The sequence below is a fragment of the Melozone crissalis genome, unplaced genomic scaffold (genome assembly GCF_028551555.1).
Source record: "Melozone crissalis strain CALT ecotype California unplaced genomic scaffold, PUWL_Pcris_2 ptg000063l_1, whole genome shotgun sequence".
Classification (NCBI taxonomy): domain Eukaryota; kingdom Metazoa; phylum Chordata; class Aves; order Passeriformes; family Passerellidae; genus Melozone; species Melozone crissalis.
In genome coordinates this window covers 1511791-1534518 of record NW_026535841.1, presented here as the reverse complement: position 1 = coordinate 1534518, position 22728 = coordinate 1511791, and the positions used below count along the sequence as shown (strand labels likewise).

The following is a 22728-nucleotide window of genomic DNA, read 5'->3' as shown; positions in this document are numbered from 1 at the left end:
TTTCCCCCTATTTTATATAGTCAAACCTCACAGAAATTCACTGGTTCAATGTGCATTGGTCCCAAGTTAGGCAGTTCTTAGTATGGGGTTTCCTATTTATGGATTTCTTCACTTCCAAGGCTGATTTGGTCTTCATTTCTTGGTTCTCTTATCAGTCTTTTCCACACCAGGTGTCTCCAACCATGCCAGGGGGCAGTGTCTGGGGTTGAAGGCTGCCTATCTGCCAGTATCTGTGTCTCCTGGCTACTCCCAATCTATGTGGGTCACCTTGCATGTTAAATTCATCAGTTTTCACCCAGTGAAACAGAGTCATTTGAAAAGAAACTTCAATTCCTTTTTCCTCTAGACAAAGGCAAACAAACCTGACTAGAGTTACGTAAAAAAATGTTAAACCTTGTATAATTTCCAACACTGTCTCCTTTATGTACACTGGCTTTTCATAGCATGATTTTCTATACGAAGGGGACACACTAATCCATGGCCTATCCAGGAACCAGTTGGGGTTGGCCCTTCCCAAAGGATCAGCCTGGGCTTTGCCACTGCTGAACATGGGAGGAGTGTGGGGCTGGGACTGGGGCTGGGGTGTGGCGTGGGTCCTGTGCAAGGTGTCAATGACAGCAACACCTTGTAGGCGTGTGCACCTTGATCTGTATGCCCGGTGCCTGTGAGTCCTGGGTGTCCTGTGTTGGCATCCATGTGTGTGTCTCTGGGACCTGTGTGTCTCTTGAAGTCCAAAACTGGGCAAGAAAATAAAACTCTATAGTCAGAAGGCTACAGAGCAGGTATTTGTTTATCCAGCACTGGGAGTGAGGGGGATCTCTCTGCCGAAAACTCAGTCTTCTGTAGGCTTCAGTTACATTTTAAGAGTCCTTCCCTACAATGTCACGATTACAACATATAATTACCATACCCACATTTGCATAAAGCTGTGTCGTGGTTTTACAAGAGTTTGTTGCTTCACCAACAAAGAACTTTGTCAGTTCTTCTGTGGTGGTCATCAGTCTTCTGGTGGTCTTTTGATGAAGATTTCTGTAGTCTTCACATTTGCACTTTCTACCTCCATCTTCAGCACATGCCTTGGTGCTTGTTTTACAGTCTAACTTGGTTTTAGCTAATTTCGCAGTTTGCAAGTTCCCTTAGAACTTGCTATCTGCTCTTGATGGCGTTTGTTATCTTACTTGCCCCATTGTCTTGCTTTTCTTCGCTATCCTGCTTGTTTTACCTGCACACCTTGTTACAATATTACTTGTGGTTAACCTTTTGTTAGATACCACTTAGGACTCACTCTGGGACCTGTGCTGAGATTCGCTGCTACCTGAATCCACAACGGGGAAAGCAGCAGCCACATCCTGGCTCTGGGCGGGACCCGGCTCCGGGGCTGCAGCAGCCAAGCAGGGGCTCCCCGCGGCCCAAGCCCGCAGCCCAAGCCCGGCCAGCCCCGGCCCCGGCCACTCCGCGGCCCCGGTCCCGGTCCCGGCCCCGGCCCGCCCGCAGTCCCGGCCCCGGCCCCGGCCCCGGCCCGTAGTCCCAGTCCCAGTCCCGGCCCCCGGCCCCCGGCCCCCGGCCCCCGGCCCCCGGCCCCCGGCTCCCGGCCCCCGGCCCCCGGCCCCCGGCCGACTCGCCGCGGCGCAGGGGGGTGGGGGGCGCCCGCCGGGGGCGGGACGAGGGAGGAGAGCTCCGCCTGTCATTGGTGGGATCCATCCGCGGGGGAGGCGGGGCCGCGTTCTGATTGGTGTTCTCGCTGCGGGACGCGGTAAGGGAGTTCGCTCTCGCGAGAATGTGGCGTAGCGCGGGAAATTTCTCCCGCGGCGCCGCTGAGGCGCGGCCCGGGCCGGCCGGGATGGGGCTGCGGGACGGCGCCGAGGCCGAGCCGGCGCGGCGGGGGCGGCGGCCAGGCGGGCTCCGGGAGCCAGCGGACGGCGCCGGGCCCGGCCGTGACGATGCTTCCGCGCTATCTGCACTCAAGCGCCTGGAGCGGGCGCAGCGCACGGACCGGCTGGACGCGCTGTTCGGCTTCGAGCGGCCCGCAGAGCCCGGTGAACGGACTGGCTGGCTCATCAACATGCACCCGGTACGGGCGGGCGCGGCGGGAGGCCAGCAGGCAACAGACGGGGCACGGGGTGTTCCGTGGGGAGACCCCCGATAGGGTCTGGGGAGGGGTTTCCCACAGAGACGCCCCAGCCGTGCCAGGGATGGGAGTCCCACGGAGTTACGGCCGGTAGGGCAGGGGCCCTTTGGGGAGACCCCCGATACAGCGGGGTGGGGAGGGGGTGTCCCACGGAGAGACGACAGATAGCGAGCGGGGGAGGGAGTCCCCTGGGGAGATCCATGGTACGGCCAAGGAGGCGATTCCGACAGACAGACCCCGGCCGTACTCGGGGGAGAAGACCCAGGGTCCCTGCTGGGCCTCCCATGTTTCCCTGGCACTACCGGGAGGGAAGTTCCACACGGAGACTCCCGGTGAGCCCGGGGGGGAAAGGGTCCCGTGGGGGGGTCCCGGGGTAGTCTCATGGAGGGACCTTGCTGAGTCTTGGTGCTCTCACGGCAGACGGAGGTGCTGGACGAGGACCGGCAGTCAGTGAGCGCTGTGGACTACTACTTCATCCAGGAGGATGGGAGCCGCTTCAAGGTGGGTGCCGGGGGCGGGGACCAAGTGGATACAGTGTCCCAGGAGACAACCTGTCACCATTGTCTGTCTGCTCCTTCCTAGGTGGCCCTACCCTACAAGCCCTACTTCTACATTGCTACCCAGAAGGTGAGGAGGGACAGGGCTGAGCTCCCCAGGAAAGGAGACAGCATGTTGGGGAGCTCAGGACCTCCTGGGCAGCCTGCTTTGGGATGCTCTCCTCCCAAGGACAGAGATGCACTACTCAACCCCAGGGTCTCTTGACAGGGCTGTGAGCGGGAAGTGTCCTCATTCCTCTCCAAGAAGTTCCAAGGGAAGATTGCAAAGCTGGAAACTGTCCCCAAAGAGGACTTGGACTTGGTCTGTATCCCTCTGTGGCTTTTTTTTTTTCTTGCACCGGACCTTGCACTGATCTAGTGATGTAGGAAGGCATGAGCAGGGAGAGAAAGCAGTGTGCTTGACTTAAATCTCCTGATGCTGTGACATCTCAGAAATGTGTTTACTATGGCTAATTGCTTATTAGCAGTAATTACATTCCTCTCCTTGAACATATCAGTTATTTCAGACAATGCGTTCAGGACATTAATTTCTAGAATTAAGGTGGTTGGAGGAAGGAGGATACTGCAGGAGGGGGGTGCTGCTCATGCTCGACCCATTCTTCCTCTTTTTGCCTGGGTAAATCCCACTTGTGGGTGCCTGCACAAGCAGCAGGGCTGGCTGGGCTCTTGCTGTGCTGCTCTTGTGCTCTTGACACACCCACGAGAATCTCTCCTCAGTGCTTTACTGTCCCACCCATCAGCATCTCCTTTTTGCCCAATCCTTCCACCTGCATCAGTCTTGTTGGCCTTCCACCCTTCTCTCTTGGTACCTCTCCCTGAGCTGCTGTTCTCTTGCTGCTTTGCAGCCAAACCACTTGGTAGGCCTGAAGAGGAACTACATCAAGCTGTCCTTCAACACTGTGGAGGACTTGTTGAAGGTGCGGAAGGAAATCTCTCCTGCCGTGAGGAAAAACAGGGAGCAGGACCAGGCGAGTGACGTCTACACAACCATGCTGTCGAGGTGGGATCTCCCCCCAGGGGATTCAGTCAGTCTCTTGTGTTAATAATTCATACAACTATGGAGTAATTTGGGTTGTAAGGGACCTTTAAAGGCTGTCCAGTCCAACCCACCTGCAATGAGCAGGGACACCTTCCTCTAGACCAGGTTGCCAGTGCTGGGACAGCACTTCTGCGGAATCACAGACTGGTTTGGGTTGGAAGGGATCTTAAAGATAATCTCATCCACCCTCCTGTCAAGGGCAGGGGCACCTTCCACTAGACCAGATTGCTCCAAACCCTGTCCAGCCTGGCCTTGGACACTTCCAGGCATGGGGCAGCCACAGCTGCTCTGGGCAATTTGTGCCAGTGCCTCACCACCCTCTTAATAATTAGACCCTCTTGAGTATTTCCCAACACTCTTCAGAGTTGTTATCTTGCCTAGATGTGACTCCTGCTATGCCTTTCGACCACCCATCTTCAGGGTGGTTCTTCCAGCTCTGTGCTGCACATTAAGAGGCCCCAGAGATGATGGGGTGGGGTTTAGTGGTATCTCTGTTGTATAGTTTGCCTGTTCCCTGTGAAACGGTACAGAGAGGCAATGGGCAACCTTACTTCTAATTGTGACCAAGACAGAAATAATCCAACATTTTCTATTTCTCTCCTGTCCCTGACTCCTGCTGCCAGTGTCACCAGTGCCAGTGGGTGTCCTTGGCAGACTGACACCAGGGGAGGGACTGTGCTGTTCTGAGATCTGTTGTTTACAAGAAGAGATGGGCTGGTGGGAGATGTGGTGGTTGAAGGCCGTTTGGGGCACAGTGATCATGAAATTACAGAGTTCTCAATATTTGGTGAAATAAGGAGGAACATCAATAAAATTTTCACAGTGGACTTCTGGAGTGCCAACTTTGGCCTGTTTAGGAGACTTATTCAGAGAGTTCCTTGGGAAGCAAGAGGAGTCCAGGAGGGGTGGGTGTGCCTCAAAATAGAGACCTTGAGGGCACAGGAACCAACTGTCCCTGTGCACTGAAAGATGAGTCAACAAGGCAAACATTCAGCCTGGATGGGCAAGGAGGTTTTGAAGGAACTTAGAAATAAAAAGAGCATGTATCATCTGTGGAAGGAGTGTCTGGTATCTCAGGAAATATTTATGAGGCTTGCTAGGGCATGTAGGAAAAAATTAGAGAGGCCAAAGCTCAGTTATAACTTAATTGGGCAACTTTTGTGAAGGATAATAAAAAATGTTTTTACAAATATATTAATGGCAAAAGGAAGGGTAAGACCAACCTTGGTTCTCTACTAGATGTGGGAGGGAATTTAGTCTCTGCCGATGGGGAGAAGGCAAAGGTCTTTAAAGCCTTCTGTGCCTCAATCTTTAGTGAGAAGATGGCTTGTCCTCAGGACAGCTGTGCTCTGGCCTGGCAGATGGTGCCAGGGAGCAGAATGATCCCCCTGTTATCCAGGAGGAGGCTGTCAGAGAGCTGCTGAGCCACTTGGATGTTCATAAATCCATGGGCCCAGAGGGGATCCACCCCGGGGTGATGAGAAGCTGGCAGATGAGCTTGCCAATCTGCTCTCCATCATTTGCCAGCAGTCCTGGCTCACTGGTGAGGTTCCAGATGACTGGAAACTGCCCAGTGTGATGCCCATTCACAACAGGGGTGGGAAGGAGGATCCTGGTGATTCTAGGCCAGTCAGTCTGACCTTGGTACCTGGTAAGGTAATGGAACAGTTTAGACTGAGTGTCATCCCCCAGCACTTACAGGATGGCCAGGCCATGAGACCCAGCCAGCAGGGGTTTAGGAGGGTTGGGTCATGTTTGACCAACCTGGTCTCTTTTTATGACCAGGTGACCCCCCTGGTGGGTGAGGGAAAGGCTGTGGATGTGTCTGTTGGGACTCCAGCCAGGCCTTTGGCACTGTCTGCTTTTCCACACTCCTGGAAAAGCTGCAGCCCAGGGCTGGGACAGGAGCACTCTGAGCTGGGCTCAGACCTGGCTGGATGGCCCAGAGAGTGGTGGTGAGCAGTGCTGCATCCAGCTGGCAGCCAGGCACCAGGGGTGTCCCCAGGGCTCTGAGCTGGGGCCAGCTCTGTTCAGTCTTTTTATTGACCACATGGATGAGGGGATTGAGTCTTTCATTAGTAAATCTGCAGATGTCACTAAGCTGGGAGCATGTGTCCGTCTATTGGAAGGTAGGAGGGCTTTGCAGGGAGACCTGGAATGGCTGGAGGGATGGGCAGAGTCCAGTAAGATGAAGTTTAATGAGTCCAAGTGCCCAGTCCTGCATTTTGGCCACAATAACCCCTGCAGCGTTCCAGGCTGGGGACAGAGTGGCCGGGCAGGGCCCAGGCCCAAAGGGCCCTGGGGTGCTGGTGACAGCGGCTGAACGTGAGCCAGCAGAGTGCCCTGGGGGCCGAGAAGGCCAAGGGCTCTGGCCTGGGTCAGGAATGGTGTGGCAGCAGGAGCAGGGAGCTCATTCTGCCCCTGTATGGGCACTGCTGAGGCTGCACCTCGAGTGCTGGGCCCAGTGCTGGGCCCTCAGCTTGGGAAGGACGTGGAGGGGCTGGAGCGCGTCCAGAGGAGGCAACGAGGCTGGAGAGGGGCTGGGAACACAAACCCTGTGAGGAACCACTGAGGGAGCTGGGATTGTTCAGCCTGGAGAAAAGGAGACGCAGGTGACCTTATCGCTCTCTACAGCTCCCTGAAAGGTGGCTGTAGTCAGGTGGAGGTTGGCCTCTTTCTCCAGGCAACAACTGACAGAATAAGAGGACACAGTCTCAATGGAAATTTAGGTTGGATGTTAGGAAAAGGTTTTTTACTGGAAGAGTGATAAAGTACTATAATAATCTGCCCAGGGAGGTGGTGGAGTCACCATCTCTGCATGTGTTTAAAAAAAGATTGGATGTGACACTCAGTACCAGGGTTTAGTTGAAGTGTTAGGGCTGGGTTTGACTCGATGATCTTAAAGGTCTCTTCCAACCCAGTGATTCTGTGTGACACATGGATAAGGCAGCTGCTCTCCTCTGCTCTTGCAGTGCTCTGAGTGGGGGCAGTCTAAGCACAGATGAGGAGGGAGCCTCAAAAAAAGTTGCCAACCAGATGGACAACATCGTGGATATGCGGGAGTATGATGTGCCTTACCACGTTCGCCTTTCCATTGATCTGAAGATCCATGTGGTGAGCTTTGCTTTCCCAGTCACACTCCTAAAGCACAGAAAAGCTTTTTCTCTTCAAACCTTTACAAAAGTATTGATGACAATGAGTTCTTGTCTAGAGCTCAGTTCTGTTCTCCTGGGCTTCATATTTGATGGCACGCAGAAAAGCTACCCGCTTAATGCGTGGCAGTAGTTCAAACTTTTCTTCTGGGCTGCCTGTGATTGCCACAGTTCCATCCCCAGCAGCTGGATGGAGTGACATGGGGATGTGGCCCTGCCATAAGGCACTACCCAGCCTCATCTCTCCACAGGCTCACTGGTACAACGTGCGATACCGGGGTGGCACCTCCCCGCCTGAAATCACCCGCCGAGATGACCTTGTGGAGAGGCCGGTGAGCACTGGGCAGCTGTTCCTTGTGCAGATGTTCTGCCCCAACAGACCGATGTCTGATGTGCTGCCAGTGTAAAACCATGGTGGCAGGGGAAACACTGGGCTTAGGTAGTCATTTTTGGTTGATAAAGCACTAAAACGATAAACAGGGATGTTCTGGTTCACTTACTGTACCAACACTGGGTTTTATGGGAAACACCCTTTCAGTCAGCTCTGAAATATTTTCTAATGGATTTGGTCCTACCCAGGATCCTGTTGTTCTTGCCTTTGATATTGAAACAACCAAACTCCCTTTGAAGTTTCCTGATGCAGACACAGACCAGATCATGATGATCTCCTACATGATTGATGGGCAGGTAAGGATACTAGGATGGTTTCCTTCAGGCTTGGGCAGCAAGCCAGGAAGCAGCCCAGCATTACCCTCTAATCCTGCTGTCTCCAGGCTTGCCATGCTGCCAGCTGCATGATGTGTGCCTGTGGGAGTGACATTGATGTCTGGGTGATGTTTCTTGGAACCCAGCCCAGGTTGTTGGTGCTCCTCTGCAGGACAGAGACAACACTGGTGTTCTGTGTTGTCTCTCCATGGCCTCCTTTCTGATGGTCAATGACGCTTCAATGGATGACTCCCAAAATGTTGTTCCCCCTTGACAGAAGCTCTGGCTTTCAAGAGAAAAGCATCCCATTGTTTGGGCAGCATTTTTGAGTTGTCTGTGACTTCAGTCCTCCTGACTGCCTCCTTGTCACCTCCTCAGGGCTACCTGATCACAAACAGGGAGATTGTCTCAGAGAACATTGAAGACTTTGAGTTTACTCCCAAGCCGGAGTACGAGGGTCCATTTTGTGTCTTTAACGAACCAGATGAGGTAAGTCCGTTCTGTTCTGCAGAGTTTTACCTGCCTGGAGCTTTTCTTGGCCAGAGGGCTCATTTCCTGGCAGATTGCCTCCCTGGGGAACCCAGTAAGTCCAGCAGGGCTGTTTGTGCTTTTGTTTCATGGGAGTAAGGGTGAGAGATCAGTTTTGGGCTAGGTGCAGAGGAAAGAGGAAGTGTGGAACAAACTGTGGTATCCACCACCTCCCTGTAGAGGAGATGAAGTTCCTTAAATTACACATCTTTTCTGTTTCATCTCAGGCTCATTTAATCCGGAGATGGTTTGAACATGTCCGGGAGACCAAACCCACCATCATTGTCACATACAATGGAGACTTCTTTGACTGGTAAGATCAGGGATGATGACTAAACTGGCAAGGTGTCACCTGAGCTAGAGGGCAAGGTCAGGTTCCATACTCAACATCCTTCCATAGCTCAGACAGTGTGGGGAGGTCATGTGGCCAGATATGGGGCAGCCATGTCCTGCACCTCACCAAATCCTGTGGTCATTGGCTTGGCCGTAGGACTTTCTGAAGAGTCCCATCCACTCGCCTGAGCTACTTTTAAACCCTTGGCAATGTGGGAATGTCAGCATATGGATGAATTCAGTCATGGGAGAGCAGGGAGTGGGTCAAAAGAGACCTGGAGGATATTAGAAGAAGTGTACAGATGAACCTGGGGAAGCAGGAGGAGAGGAACTACAGACCTCTGCCTTCAGATGCAGGATACAAGCAAGCAGGTTTGCCTCTTGAACCACAAAATGGTTTGGGTTGGAAGAGACTTTAAAAATCATCTTGTTCCAACCTCACTGCCATGGCCAGGCACACCTTCCACTAGACCAGGTTGTTTCAAGTCCTGCCTGGAAGTCTATAAACAGATAAATCACAAGGAAAAACAATTTGGTAGTTTGTAACAAAGTGATTATGGAACCGTTGTTAGAGATGCAGGAAAATGGCTGTTCTGCTCCTTCTCTTCATGCTGCCTCTTTCCTCAGGCCCTTTGTGGAAGCAAGAGCAGCAGCTCATGGAATGAATATGTATCAGGAAATTGGGTTTCAGAAGGACAGCCAGGGAGAGTACAAAGCATCCCAGTGCATCCACATGGACTGTCTGAGGTACTGAATGCAGCCCCTCTACACATAGCTGTGTCATTTTCTCTTCAGTTCAGATAAAATACCTATGGTTGTGTTTGAATACTGTTCTCATGTTCTGTCTGTTGGAAGCTTTGTGTATCACCTTCTTCAGCTGTGTAATAATGCATTCCTGTGTTGTGTTTTTCCCCTTGGTGTGCTGCATACCAAAGGAGCTGCCAAGTCTTCCCCTGAAGGGTTCCCAGACTGCTCTTGCCCTGTAGCCTTGGGTGTTTGATTGCTGAGTTGGGAGGGGAGAGAAAGGGAGAGGGAGTGGGTTAAGTTTGGCCATTGGAGCAGGGAAAGGGACTATAGCCTCACCTACCAGCCTCCTGACATAGTGGGAAGAGGAAAGGAGACATGGGAGAGACAGAACTGTAGGGTTTTATGTTGGTTTTCCCCCCTGGAGAGTCTGGGCTCTGGAGCAGAGCTGGATGTTCTTGCAGGTGGGGTCTTCTTCAGCGGTGAAACTTTTATCTTAAAGCCACTGAGGGAACTGGAAGGTGGAAATTATGAGCAGTGGTGGGGAGATGGACACTGGGGGCTGTTCTGGTTGGGCTAGCTAAAGTTGGACAGCCTTGTCCAACTGCATCCGCTCTTCTTGGATGCTGGGCTGTCCTTGGTGAGAGACATGGTAGTCAAGGTCCCCTTCACAATCTTGACCCTGTTTTGAAGGTCAGGCCTGGTTTCTCTGCACAAACTGATATTTTCCTGATTCTGTCCAGGTGGGTGAAGAGAGACAGTTACCTCCCAGTGGGAAGTCACAACCTGAAAGCAGCAGCTAAAGCAAAACTGGGTTATGATCCAGTGGAGCTGGACCCTGAGGAGATGTGCCGGATGGCCATGGAGGAGCCTCAGGTATTCTCTCCCTGTGCTCTATGGGAAAACAAGCTGCACTATGACTGAGTCTATAAGTTAGAGTGGATTTTGAGAATCTGTCTCCCCAGATTTCCCATGCCTTAGAGCTCACAGGGAGAAGGAACGGGATTCCCCTGAAGTGATTCTGGCCCTGGCATTGCACTGTGCATTCTCTGTATTTATTTACATTAGTGTGGGGTGAAAAGCATCAGTGAAATCAGAAACACCATGAGGAACTGAGACCTGCTGGAGGAATAGGAGAGGGTTAGTGCTCCAGGTGTCACGGCAGGAGGTTCTGCTGAGCCCTGTAGCAGCTTCCTGAGACCCATAGAGTCCCAAAGGCTATGGAGAAATACGCCTTTTCCTTCTTGCTAATAGGAGAATGTCCAGCAGGAAGCAATGAAAGATCATTGTCATTGAACCACTCTCACATGGGATTGGGATTCATTTGCTTCTCTTGTTCCTTGACAGACCCTGGCCACCTACTCAGTGTCTGATGCCGTTGCTACTTACTACATGTACATGAAGTACGTGCATCCCTTCATTTTTGCCTTGTGTACCATCATTCCCATGGAGCCTGATGAGGTGAGTGCTTTCCCAAAATTATCTCTTTTCTGGGTGAAGTACCATGATTCCCACTCTGCAGGGATGCTCTGGCCACAGTTGTGATTCCCACTGCTTAGATACTCTGCATGTGTGGCAGGGAGGAAGGGAGGGTGGCTTTAGAGGCTGCTCCTTTCTCCTACAGCTGTAGGGTGTTTGGAGACAGGTTCCTATAAGAAGATACCTGACATTCGGCAATGCAGGGCTGGAGCTAGAAAGCCAGAAAGTATGGCTGATGCTCCATGCTCAGCCAAGTTCACTTGTCAGTGAACTTGTTCAGCTTGGCTGTTGTCAGCTGCAGGGAGGATGATGAAGGAAGCTGTCAAGCATGTAGAAGATGTCAGTCTGTTCCCACCTGGTTGAGCTGACAAAGGCACTTGATGGAGTGGTGCTGTAGATGTGTCACCAGCTGAAGCTGTCCAGCTTGTTGTGTGACAGTCCAGTCTTGCCAGTGCTGGGACAGCACTTCTACAGAATCACAGGCTGTTTGGGTTGGAAGGGATCTTAAAGATAATCTCATCCACCCTCCTGTCAAGGGCAGGGACACCTTCCACTAGGCCAGATTGCTCCAAACCCTGTCCAGCCTGGCCTTGGACACTTCCAGGCATGGGGCAGCCACAGTTCTCTGGGAAACCTGTGCCAGTCCAGTGCCTCACCACACTCACAGGGAAGCAGTTCCTCCTGATATTTAAATCTACTCTTTTTGAATTTGAATCCAGATTTGGTTTCTCATGTGCAGGTGTTAAGAAAAGGATCTGGGACACTGTGCGAGGCACTGCTGATGGTTCAGGCCTATCATGCCAACATCATCTTCCCCAACAAGCAGGAGCAGGAATTCAACAAGCTTACAGAAGATGGACATGTGCTGGACTCAGAGACCTATGTGGGAGGCCATGTGGAAGCGCTGGAATCGGGGGTGTTCCGCAGTGACATTCCCTGCCGCTTCAAAATGGTAATGGGCCAGCAGCCAGCCCCTGGCCTCATGGAGGGATAGCATTTCCACTGGTGTGGGCATCTCCAGTGTATCCCTGCTGGGCTTCCAGGGCAGCATCTAGAATCACAGAAATCAGTAAGGTTGGAAAAGCCTTTTAATGCTGCCGAGTCCAGCTGTTAACCCAACATTGCCAAGGCCACCACTGTCCCCAAGTGCCACATCTGCATGTCTTCTGAGCACTTTCAGGGATAGTGATTTTGCCACTGACCTCAACAGCCCATTCCAATGCTTGGCAACCTCCAGGAGACCCTTGCTACCTGAAGCTGGGCTGGGATGGGGTGGGAGGAGATCTCTAAGTGGCCATCTGTGCTTCAGTGGGAGAGCAAGCAATCCAGTGCTTGTTGACAGCAGGGGATGGTAGTGAAGTAGGGGTTTGGGTTTGTTTTTCAGCCAGTGCTTCTTGGAAGTTAGGCCTCTGTCACCTGGGGTCCTGTCCTCTCTCAAACTGAACTGAATGCTTTTGAACCCTTTCTGAGGGCTTTTTACCTGTTTCTGCTACCTTTATCAACTCCCCCAGTGCCTCAACACGTCCCTTACAGCTTAGAGGTCCACAAGCAAAGCAGGGACAGGGATATGGGGCAGAAGCTGCTGGCCTGCAGCCAGGGACAGCTGCCTACAGCCTCACTGCCATCTCCATGTCCCTGTAGAATCCTGCTGCCTTTGACTTCCTGGTGCAGCATGTGGAGAAGACTTTGCAGCATGCCATTGAGGAGGAGGAAGGTATTCCCTTGGATCAGGTCACCAACTTCCAGGAGGTACAGCACCTGCAGCACAGCTGAGTTGGGCAGGAAACTGGGACTGCAGCTCTAAAATGCTTGTTTGGGTTTGGTTTATGTTCTACAAAGAAAGACCTAAGAAGACCATCTACAGGCTGAGTCCTGCATCCCAGCCTGGAGATCAGGGTCTCTGTCCTATCTGAAGAATGCAGCTCCTGCTTTTCCCTTCAGGGGTTCAACCAGGAGCAAAGCTCTGAGAGAGCTGGGAAGGAATTTAGGGAGAAGGCAGACCCCCTCAGATATCCCAAATGCTCTTGTTCCTCTTGTTCCCCACTTCTTATCAGCTACAAAAGTGCAGGTTGCCTCTCTCCAAATCCAAGTCTGGAGTTTCTTGGAGGGCAGCACTAGACTGGGGACCTCTGGTCTTTTGCTGTTGTCTCCATTAACCCATTTGCACTGAAAAGGTCCTCGATCAAGTCATATTTAGGAAGCAGCTGCTCCCACTTCCCAGGTATCCCTATGGAATAGCTTATTCTGGATATCGAAATCAAAACCTAAAGCAGTGTCGAGGAGACCCTGCTGTGCTCCTTTGGTCCTTTAGATCCATCCCAGAGCCTGTGGCGAGTGAGACTGTGAAAAACCAAATGCAAAAAGTATTTGATTCATTAACTCCTTCCTGCCCTAGTTTCAGTTCTCTTTACCTCACCACAGGTTTGTGATGAAATCAAGGCCAAGTTGAATTCCCTGAAGGATGTTCCCAACAGAATTGAGTGTCCTCTTATCTATCATCTGGATGTGGGGGCCATGTACCCCAACATCATTCTCACCAACAGGTTGCAGGTGGGTAACATGAGTCTTGTCTCTCCTAATCTGATTTCCAGATGACCTTGATGGTCCCTCTGGATCCCCTTAAAAGCAGGGGCTGAACTTTCTGCGCAGGGTAGGGGAAGATGAGGCTGGGTATGAAATTTGGTCAAGCTGCCATGGAATTGTAGAATCACGGAATTATTTTGGTTGGAAAAACCCTCTAAGACCATTGAGTCCAACCACTCTGCCAGCATTGCCAAAGCCACCACTAACCCATGTCCCCAGGTGGCACATTCTCATGGCTTTTAAATACTTTCAGGAGAATGCCACTCTGAGCAGCCTGTGCCACTGTCTGATCACCCTTTTAGTGAAGGATTTTTCCCTAATATCCAACCTAAACATCTTCTGGCACAACTTAAGGCTGTTTCCTCACTTGTTCCCTGGGAGCAGAGCCTGATGCCCACCTGGCTCCACCCTCCTGTCAGGGAGTTGTAGGAGCAAGAATGTCCTCCCTGAGCCTACTTTTCTCCAGGCTGAGCCCTCAGCTTCCTCAGCTGCTCCTCACCAGACGTGTGCTCACCCCCTTCCCTGGCTCTGTTGTCCTTCTCTGGATGGCTAGGTCTTCAGAGACTCAGCTGCAGCTTTAGCTAGAACTCTTCCCAGAAACCTAGCTGTTGTTTTGAGGAGCTTGTGCTCCTGAAAGGCTCTGGAAAGGGGATCTCACTGAGTACTATCTCTGATGTTCACACCTGTCCTCTCCTGCCACTCAGCACCTGTTCTGGCATGAGTTGTGGTTTGGGGACTTGTCCCCTCTAACACCTGTGTGTCTGTTTCTGCATCCAGCCCTCTGCCATGGTGGATGAGGCCACATGTGCTGCCTGTGACTTCAACAAGCCAGGTGCCAACTGTCAGCGCCGGATGACGTGGCAGTGGAGAGGAGAGTTCAGTAAGTACAGCCCACAGAGAAGGAGCCAAATTCCTGCTTCTCCTCCGAGAGACTGATCACTGCCCTCCTCTGCAGTGCCTGCCAGCCGCAGTGAGTACCACCGCATCCAGCAGCAGCTGGAGTCAGAGAAGTTCCCTCCCTTGTTCCCTGATGGACCACCCCGTGCCTTCCATGAGCTTTCCCAGGAAGAACAAGCCAAATATGAGAAAAAGCGCCTAGCAGGTAAAAAAATCAAGGTGATGATCCTGGCAGTGTTTTACACCGTGGACCATGAGCGGTATTCAGCAGTAGTGACCCCTCCTAGGGCTGTGGGGTGAAGTCAGACTGGTCTCAGAACTTCTCCAGGATCCCAACAGACTCATGCATGCTTCCTACAAGGAGCCAGGCACTGATACCTCTGTCAGTGTTTCCCTTTCTCTTGGACAGCCATGGATTTTAGCTGAAATATGAATGGCTCCATTTTTTTTGTCAGGCTGCTCAATAAAGCCAGTTAATAAAAGAGAAACATCACATTATCCTATCACCTGGAGGGAAGCTGTCCAGCAGAACCACCCAATTGGCTGGGTGCAGAGCCTGGGTTTGTAGCTGGGCCATATGATTAGTTTGTTTTCCCCCTGGCCCTCCACCTCCATAAAGAGGCACTGCATCTTTCCTTACTGGGATCTTCCTCTCCCTCTGCAGTAGGGCTGTCCCCCACTCACGCATGCCTTATGCTTAGCTGCCTCCCTATCCCTACTCTGTTCATCCCTCTGTAGCAGAGCAGCCATCCCTGACAACCTCCCTCTGCCTCCTGCCTTGACCAGATTACTGCCGCAAGGCGTACAAGAAGATCCATGTCACCAAGGTGGAGGAGCGAGTCACCACCATCTGCCAACGAGAAAACTCTTTCTACGTGGACACCGTGCGAGCGTTCCGGGACCGCCGATATGAGTTCAAGGGGCTGCACAAGGTACCGAGCTTGGGTGCTGCTCAAATTGTCTTGCCAAGCCTGGGGACCTCTTGTGCCTTGCTGAAAACCTCAAAGGATTACTCTGTTGGCTTCCCACTGATAGAGGGCAGGGTTGTGTTGATTATTGGAAAGAAAATCTTCCCTGTGAGGGAGATAAGGTGCTGGCACAGGTTGTGCCTTGCTGAAAACCTCAAAGGATTACTCTGTTGGCTTCCCACTGATAGAGGGCAGGGTTGTATTGATTATTGGGAAGAAAATCTTCCCTGTGAGGGAGGTAAGGTGCTGGCACAGGTTGACCAGAGAAGCTGTGGCTGGCCCATCCCTCCAAGTGTCCAAAGCCAGTTGGGTTAGATGGGACTTACAGCAACCTAGTCTAGTAAAAAGGTGTTCCTGCCCAAGGCAGGGAGTGGGATGAGATGAGCTTTAAGGTGCCTTCCACCCAAACTATTCTAGGAGGCCCAGGGGCTCTATGTCTGGCAGAGTTAATTAAAGAGCCTGTTGCTTTGCAGTTCCTCCCTGCTGCCTCTTTTGCCATGATTCCCAGGGCTGACAGAGAGGCTTTTCCTACACTGGTGGTTCTGCTGTTATCCGGGCGTGATGGATTCCATCAGGCAGGGTATTGAGTTCTTCCCTCCACACATATGGTGCAGCACAGCTGGTGCTGCTTGAATTCAGATCAGTGATGGGAGCTGCAAGTCTCATCTGACAACTGACAAAGTGCCTCTGGCCAACCCCTCCTGTGCTGCAAAATAAAATGGGATGTTTGACTCATGATGCTGATCTTTGGCAAAGATATTCCTGTAGAGCTGCAATGCTCTGCTGGGACTGAGTGGAAACCAGTTGGGTGCCACCAGCAGCGATGTGTGGAATTGTCCTGACTCTGCCCTTGGCATGCAGGTGTGGAAGAAGAAGCTGTCTGCAGCAGTGGAGACCGGAGATGCCTCTGAAGTGAAACGCTGCAAGAACATGGAGATCCTCTATGACTCCCTTCAGCTGGCCCACAAGTGCATCCTCAACTCCTTCTATGGATATGTCATGCGGAAAGGGTAAGTCTCCCCTGAGCCATCCAGGATCCTCTAGAGAGGACCCTTGGAAACCAGGATTGTCCTGCTGAGGTAGTCACTTCCTGAAGCACCAAGATGAGAGTAGGTCCTGCCTGTAACACTCTTCTCTTGCTTCTACCCACTACTCCTCATCCTGGAGACTCTGACCAGACATTAAATGATGGAAATCTTGTCAGTAAGTGGGTTCTCAGCTTTTCTGGAGCATGATAAGTAGAGAATTTCATAGGAGAACAATGTTGTGTTTCTTGCCCTTCTTCCCCTAGAGATCCTCCTGCCCCTCCATAGCTGGGTTTTGGAGGGGGTATGTCATCGTTTTAACTGTGACTCCTCTGCTCACAGAGCTCGCTGGTACTCCATGGAAATGGCTGGCATTGTCTGCTTCACAGGGGCAAATATCATCACCCAGGCCAGAGAGCTGATCGAGCAGATTGGGTAAGTGTGCGCTGAGCTGAAGAAGGTCCACCTGCATCTAGGACAGATGTGGGAGCATGTTAAACACTTGAGTTTTCAGAGAGATGGAACACATTTCCTGTGAGGAAGAAGGGCTGAGAAAGCTGGGGGTTTTCATCCTGGTGAAGAGAAGGCTCCAGGGAGACCTTAGAGCCCCTTTAAGTGCTTAAAGAGATTCCAAGAAAGATGCAGGCAGATTTTGGGCAACAGCCAGGAGTGGTGGAACAAGAGGGAGTGACTTCCCACTGGCAGAGGGCAGGGTTAGATGGAATATTGGGAAGAAATTCTCTGCACAAGTTGCCGGGAGAAGCTGTGGATGCCCCTGGATCACTGGAAATGTTTCAAGGTTGGACAGGGCTTGGAGTAACCTGGTCTAGGGAAAGTTGTCCCTGCCCATGACACAGAGTTGTTGGAATGTGATGAGTTTTAAGGTTCCTTCCAACATCAAGTGATCTGTGATTCTCTCATTCTATGAGCATTCAGATTCCTGACACTGCTGTTGTATTTAAAGGTTCCCTTTGCAGAAGGGAGCAGTGGATGGAACAGGCTACTGCCTAGTAGGGGACACAGAACTGATCCTCACCTCTCATCCACTCTGCTCCTGACAGTGGCCTTCCTTCCTTCTTTCCTTCTTCCTTTCTTCCCTAGGAGACCTCTAGAACTGGATACCGATGGGATTTGGTGTGTCCTTCCCAACAGTTTCCCAGAGAACTTTGTCATCAAGTCAACCAATATCAAGAAGCCAAAAGTAACCATCTCTTACCCAGGTGCCATGCTGAACATCCTGGTGAAAGTGAGTCTGGCACCTGTCCAGGCCAGCTCTGCAGCCTGGGAAAAGGAGATGGAGAGCTGATGAGTTGGGAGAGCCCCTCTTCCATGTCCACTCCCTATGTAGTGGGTGAGATGTTGGGGGTGATGGCCCTGGGGAGCATCTGAGTGGAGAAAGAGGCTCAATATCCTCCTCAGAGAGGGGGTCTGTAAGGGGCCAGGTTAGGTGCATGCTTACTTGTGCTGGTAGGGAGTCCAGCACAAGGTCTAAACCAATGCTCTGCTTACTCCAGGCTCTATAAGAGAAGAAAATATCATTTTAGGGTCCAAAGCCTTTTTCTTCTCAACAGGCAGGAAAGGTGCTTTGACTTTTGAGTCCTAAATTGTGCTATAGCTCCCAGAGGGGTGCTCAGGTGTCCCTTTGGGCAGGGTGTGTCCCAGGGGCATCCCCTGGTGTGACCTGGCAACTGTAGATTGAAACTGTTCTCCTGGGGCTGTGCCACAGGAAGGCTTCACCAATGACCAGTACCAGGAGCTGCAGGATCCCGCCTCACTCACCTACGTCACGCGCTCAGAGAACAGCATCTTTTTTGAAGTGGATGGTCCATACCTGGCCATGATCCTTCCAGCCTCCAAAGAGGAGGGCAAGAAGCTGAAGAAAAGGTGAGATGTCAAAGCTTGAAATACTGTCTCTTCCCCTGAGTTGAAAGACTAAGGATCTCGTTGCCTTTGTACATGTGGGGCATGTTGGTCCTTGCCTCCAGAGCCAGCAGCATTTGAGTCACTGGCTTTAAATGACAAGTTCCTTATGTCAGATCATTGAATGCAGCTACTATGGCAGTAAATTTTAGCAGATAGCAGGAAAATTACATTTCTCCAGCCTAGTGACCAGACATCTGCCTGTTTGGCTCTGAGGTGTGCAGGAGAACATTGACTTTGCTTCTGAGGATTTCTAATACTGCTTCTATTCAACCCAATCTGTTTAAACTTTGCAGTTCCTGCCTTCCTATTTTTCAAGTGTTAACAGACTTCCAGTAACACTTCTCCTATGTATTTGCCCTTCCCTCTCCATCTGTAAGTAGGACTGGTTCTGCCATTAATGTCACATTATGGGATAGTTGTACCCAAACTTCACTGATTTCTCAACGACCACCTCCTAACCAAGAATGTGAGCTAGAGCACTAACATCCATTATTTTGGGTGGCAGCCCACAGACCTGGATCTGACTCCAAAACATGCTGTTGCTGTCCCCAGCACTCTCTGTCCTCACAATTCTGAACATTTTGTGCTCAATCCCTGACAGGACAAGGTTCAGCACACACCATTCCCTACCAGTGCCCCTCTCCAGGCATTCAGACCCTTTTGCAAGAGTCAAAGTGTTGCTCAGCTCTCAGTGGGCTGTGTTTGTACAACTCTCCTCAGGAGCTCTGGATTCCTATAGTTTAGGGGTCTAAGAAAGGGCATTTATTACCTGGTCACTCTCCAAGCACAACAGCCTGGAGATGGCTACAGGCACCGTGGTCAGTGGAGGAAGGAAAGGTTGTGCTGTTGGGAATGTGGGTAGGTGGGAGAAGGGCTGGCCAAGCAGGTTTGAGTATCCCCTCTTCTCACTGGTTATTCCCACAATGGTGGTTTGGGGGTTTTTTGAGACATACAGATAATTTTCAGGGCTGTAAAAGGCAAAGCAATGCAAGAAAAGAAAAGGCAAGAGGGAGGAATGTTCCCTTAAGTGTGTCATGGCTGCATCCAGTTTTCTCTCAACCTCTCTGCCAGCATTGGAGTTGCCAGTTTCCTGCTTTCTAAATCTCTTCTTAATATCTTCATTTCTCCTCTTGGGCTCTCATCTCCTTCCCTTACTTACACAAGATTTAAGGTCACTCCTCACCCTCAGTGCTGCATCAAGGTTTGGTGTGCTCAGCACAAGAAATCATGGAGCTGCTGGATTGAGTCCAGAAGAGGCCATGGAGATGCTCCAAGGGCTGCAGCCCCTCTGCTCTGGAGCCAGGCTGGGAGAGCTGGGGTGTTTACATGGGGAAGGCTGCAGGGAGAGCTCAGAGCCCCTCCCAGGGCCTAAAGGGGCTCCGAGAGAGCTGCAGGGGGACTCTGGACAAGGGCTGAGAGGGAAAGGACAAGGGGGAATGGCTTCCCACTGCCAGAGAGCAGGGTTAGATGAGATATTGGGAAGGTATTCTTGTTTGTGAGGGTGGTGCAGCACTGGCACAGGATGCCCTGAGAAGCTTTGGCAGCTCCACAGTGTTCCAGGCCAGCCTGGACAGGGCTTGGAACCACGTGGCCCAGTGGAAGGTGTCCTGCCCATGGCAGGAGCATGGGATTGGATAATCTTTGAGATCACTTCCCCTGTGGTTCAATGAGTCAGTGTGGATGATCTGGGGCAAGAGCTGAGGTCCTTTTCTAGACCAAGGTTGCTAGAGAAGCTGTAGATACTTGAGATTATCCAGGTGCAGCTGTGGCTCCTTTGAACATGCTGGATAGTGGCACAAAGGCATGGGGAGAAGCAGCCTGGCAGGAGGGACACCGGTGGCACCCCGAGGGATGTGTCCCTTGGTGCAGGCCAGGTTTATTCACACTCTCCCAGGTACGCCGTGTTCAACGAGGATGGGTCCCTGGCTGAGCTGAAAGGGTTTGAGGTGAAACGCCGGGGAGAACTGCAGCTGGTGAAGATATTCCAGTCATCTGTGTTCGAAGCCTTTCTGAAAGGCAGCACCCTGGAGGAGGTCTACGCTTCCGTGGCCAAGGTGGCCGATTACTGGCTGGATGTGCTCTACAGCAAGGTAGGCACAGCTCAGCAAGTCTGCGCTCCAAGGTGGAGCCTGGGAGGGAGCATCTGAGCTGCTCAGGCACTGTGGGAGGGTGGACTTTGCTTGCACAGTCAGGGGTCTCCTGTGCCACTTTAACACTCAGTCAGTTCACAGATGACACTGAGCTGGGTGGGAGTGTGGATCTACTGGAAGGCAGGAAGCCCTGCAGAGGGAACTGGACAGGCTGGATATCCATGTGCCAAACCCAGTAGTGTGAGGTTCAACAAGGCCAAGTGCCAGGTCCTGCATAGGGGTCACAACAACCCTGTGGAATGCTCCATGCTGGGGACATCGGGTCTGGAAAGGCACCTGACAGGAAAAGATCTGGGGATGCTGATTAACAGTGACTAAACACATGCCCAGGCAGACAAGAAGGGCAATGGCACCTGGCCTGTACCAGCCATAGCGTGGCAAACAGGACCAGGGCAGTAACCATCCCCCTCTGCTGGACACTGGTGAGGCACCTTGAACCCCTCATGACAAGAAAGACATTAAGGGTCTGGAGCATGTCCAGAGAAGGGAAAAGAGCTGGGGAAGTGGCTGGAATGCAAGTCTAATGAGGAGCCGTTGTGGGGGCTCAGCCTGGAGAAGAGGAGATTCAGGGGGGACATTCTTACTCTAAAACTCCCTGACAAATAGGACAGAACCACATGGGACATACAACTCCCACAATCCAAGTACAACTCCCAACATGGGAGCTGGGCACTTCTCTCAGGGAACAAATGACAGGATTAGAGGAAACAGCCTCAAATTGCAGCAGGGGAGGTTTAGGTTGAGTAATAGAGAAAATTTCATCTCCAAAAGGATTGTACAGCTCTGACACAGGCTGCCCATGGCAGTGGTGGAATCCCTATCCCTGGAGGAATGTATAAGCTGTGTGGATGTGACTCTTGTGTACATGGTTACTGGTGGCTTTGGTACTGCTGGGGGAATGATTTGACTTGGTGATACTAGAGGGCTTTTCAACCCAAATGATTCTGTGAGATAAGAGGGTGGGAGGGAACAAGAGTCTAACTGGGTCCTTTTCATGACCTGCTGGTCCAGGGGCATGATGTTCATCATAAATTCTCATCAGGTTGAACAAAGACACCAGTCACGTGTCAGGAACTCTTTATGTTTTATTGTACAGTCGCTGTAACTCCAGCAACCAGCCCACTGCATAAACTCAAAAGGTGTTAGTCAACAAGCCAATTCTTACAATAGACTTCCACAAGAGTGGAAGCAAACAAGCCCTTAATTTTGTATGCAACACTTCAAGAAGCTCTCAACTCCCACCATGAGCTCCTCAAAATGCACTGGCTCACAAGCCCCAATAGACCACCAGTATTCAATGGTACTGGCTAACAAGCTGCAACACACCATCACACAAAGGTGCTGGTGCATGAGCCACAACACCACTACTCAAAGGTCCTGGCTAACAAGCCACAACACACCTTTTCACAAGCTCCCCACTCCCACAACAGGGTTCAATACCAAGTATGAAGTAGAATATGATGGCCCTTTGCTCAGGCAAAGCAAGGGAAGAAAACAATATCACCAGTCCTTAGATCTGTGTTGGTCTTGCTTTGGTCATGCCATATGGATGGTCGAGAGCTAGGGCAAACAATGAGACAAAGAAAGTGGAAGAGAAAGAGAGGAGAAAAAGAAGAGAGGGGACCTCTTTGCTCCCTTTCATGCACAGCAAGCCCTTCTGGATATGTGTTGGACAGGGGACTAAGCCTGAGTATTAAGGCATAGCAGGGAATTGGCTCAGAACAGCACTGCCACACCTCTGTGGGACACTCTCTTCCAATCACACCTTTCCTGTAGCAAAACTCAGAATGAGACAAAACATGTTTAGTTCTGATCCTCTACAGTCCTTCGTTGTGTGATGCTGTTTTACAACAAATTCTTGGTGAGCCTAACTTTGTATGCACAACACAAAGCTGTACTGCCACAGCTGGGCTGGTGCAATTGATGCCAACCTGAAACCCACACACCCTCTTTTCTATAGATCCCACTGGCAGCTGCACTGGGAAGCAATCCCCAGGCTCCCAGTAAAGAGACACATCAGCGGTGTGTTGTGTTCCCTCTTTCTAACAGCAGCAAAGTTTGATCATTAGTTCTTGCTAACTTTGGGCTTTTCCCTGGCCTTCAGGCTGCCAACATGCCTGATTCAGAGCTATTTGAGCTCATCTCAGAGAACCGCTCCATGTCACGCAAACTGGAGGACTACGGGGAGCAGAAGTCCACCTCCATCAGCACTGCCAAGCGCCTGGCAGAGTTTTTGGGGGACCAGATGGTGAAGGATGCAGGGCTGAGCTGCCGTTTCATCATTTCCAAGAAACCAGAAGGGTCTCCTGTCACCGAGAGGTAACCCCACCTGGAGGGGCCAGGACTTCTGGCAGTGTGTGAGAAACCAAGAGGGGACGCACAGGCAGCAAGAAAGGAGGGAGGTAGAATACATGGCCAGGTGATCACCTGAATCTGGCATAGGCCATGAGCAGGGCAGTGGGTAACACTGGACAGCCCAGTGGCCTCACAGGAGTTTAGGAGAAGCCTGGAGGATCT

The 22728-nt window shown here is 51.6% G+C and overlaps 1 protein-coding gene across 1 annotated transcript in view; it reads left to right on the top strand.

Moving 5' to 3' along the window:
* Positions 1 to 1840: 1840 nt before the first annotated feature.
* Positions 1841 to 22728, top strand: part of POLE (DNA polymerase epsilon, catalytic subunit) — a 33533-nt gene continuing 12645 nt past the window's right edge. The window contains exons 1-25 of the mRNA XM_054288602.1: positions 1841 to 2071; positions 2549 to 2629; positions 2711 to 2755; positions 2894 to 2986; positions 3531 to 3685; positions 6697 to 6838; positions 7128 to 7208; positions 7456 to 7563; positions 7960 to 8070; positions 8337 to 8422; positions 9070 to 9189; positions 9930 to 10062; positions 10534 to 10647; positions 11405 to 11617; positions 12307 to 12414; positions 13087 to 13215; positions 14026 to 14128; positions 14204 to 14350; positions 14932 to 15077; positions 15975 to 16123; positions 16481 to 16573; positions 17240 to 17384; positions 17865 to 18022; positions 19956 to 20151; positions 22316 to 22530. Coding sequence (XP_054144577.1) covers positions 1841 to 2071; positions 2549 to 2629; positions 2711 to 2755; positions 2894 to 2986; positions 3531 to 3685; positions 6697 to 6838; positions 7128 to 7208; positions 7456 to 7563; positions 7960 to 8070; positions 8337 to 8422; positions 9070 to 9189; positions 9930 to 10062; positions 10534 to 10647; positions 11405 to 11617; positions 12307 to 12414; positions 13087 to 13215; positions 14026 to 14128; positions 14204 to 14350; positions 14932 to 15077; positions 15975 to 16123; positions 16481 to 16573; positions 17240 to 17384; positions 17865 to 18022; positions 19956 to 20151; positions 22316 to 22530 — 3302 coding nt within the window. The remainder of the gene's footprint in view (positions 2072 to 2548; positions 2630 to 2710; positions 2756 to 2893; positions 2987 to 3530; positions 3686 to 6696; positions 6839 to 7127; positions 7209 to 7455; positions 7564 to 7959; positions 8071 to 8336; positions 8423 to 9069; positions 9190 to 9929; positions 10063 to 10533; positions 10648 to 11404; positions 11618 to 12306; positions 12415 to 13086; positions 13216 to 14025; positions 14129 to 14203; positions 14351 to 14931; positions 15078 to 15974; positions 16124 to 16480; positions 16574 to 17239; positions 17385 to 17864; positions 18023 to 19955; positions 20152 to 22315; positions 22531 to 22728) is intronic.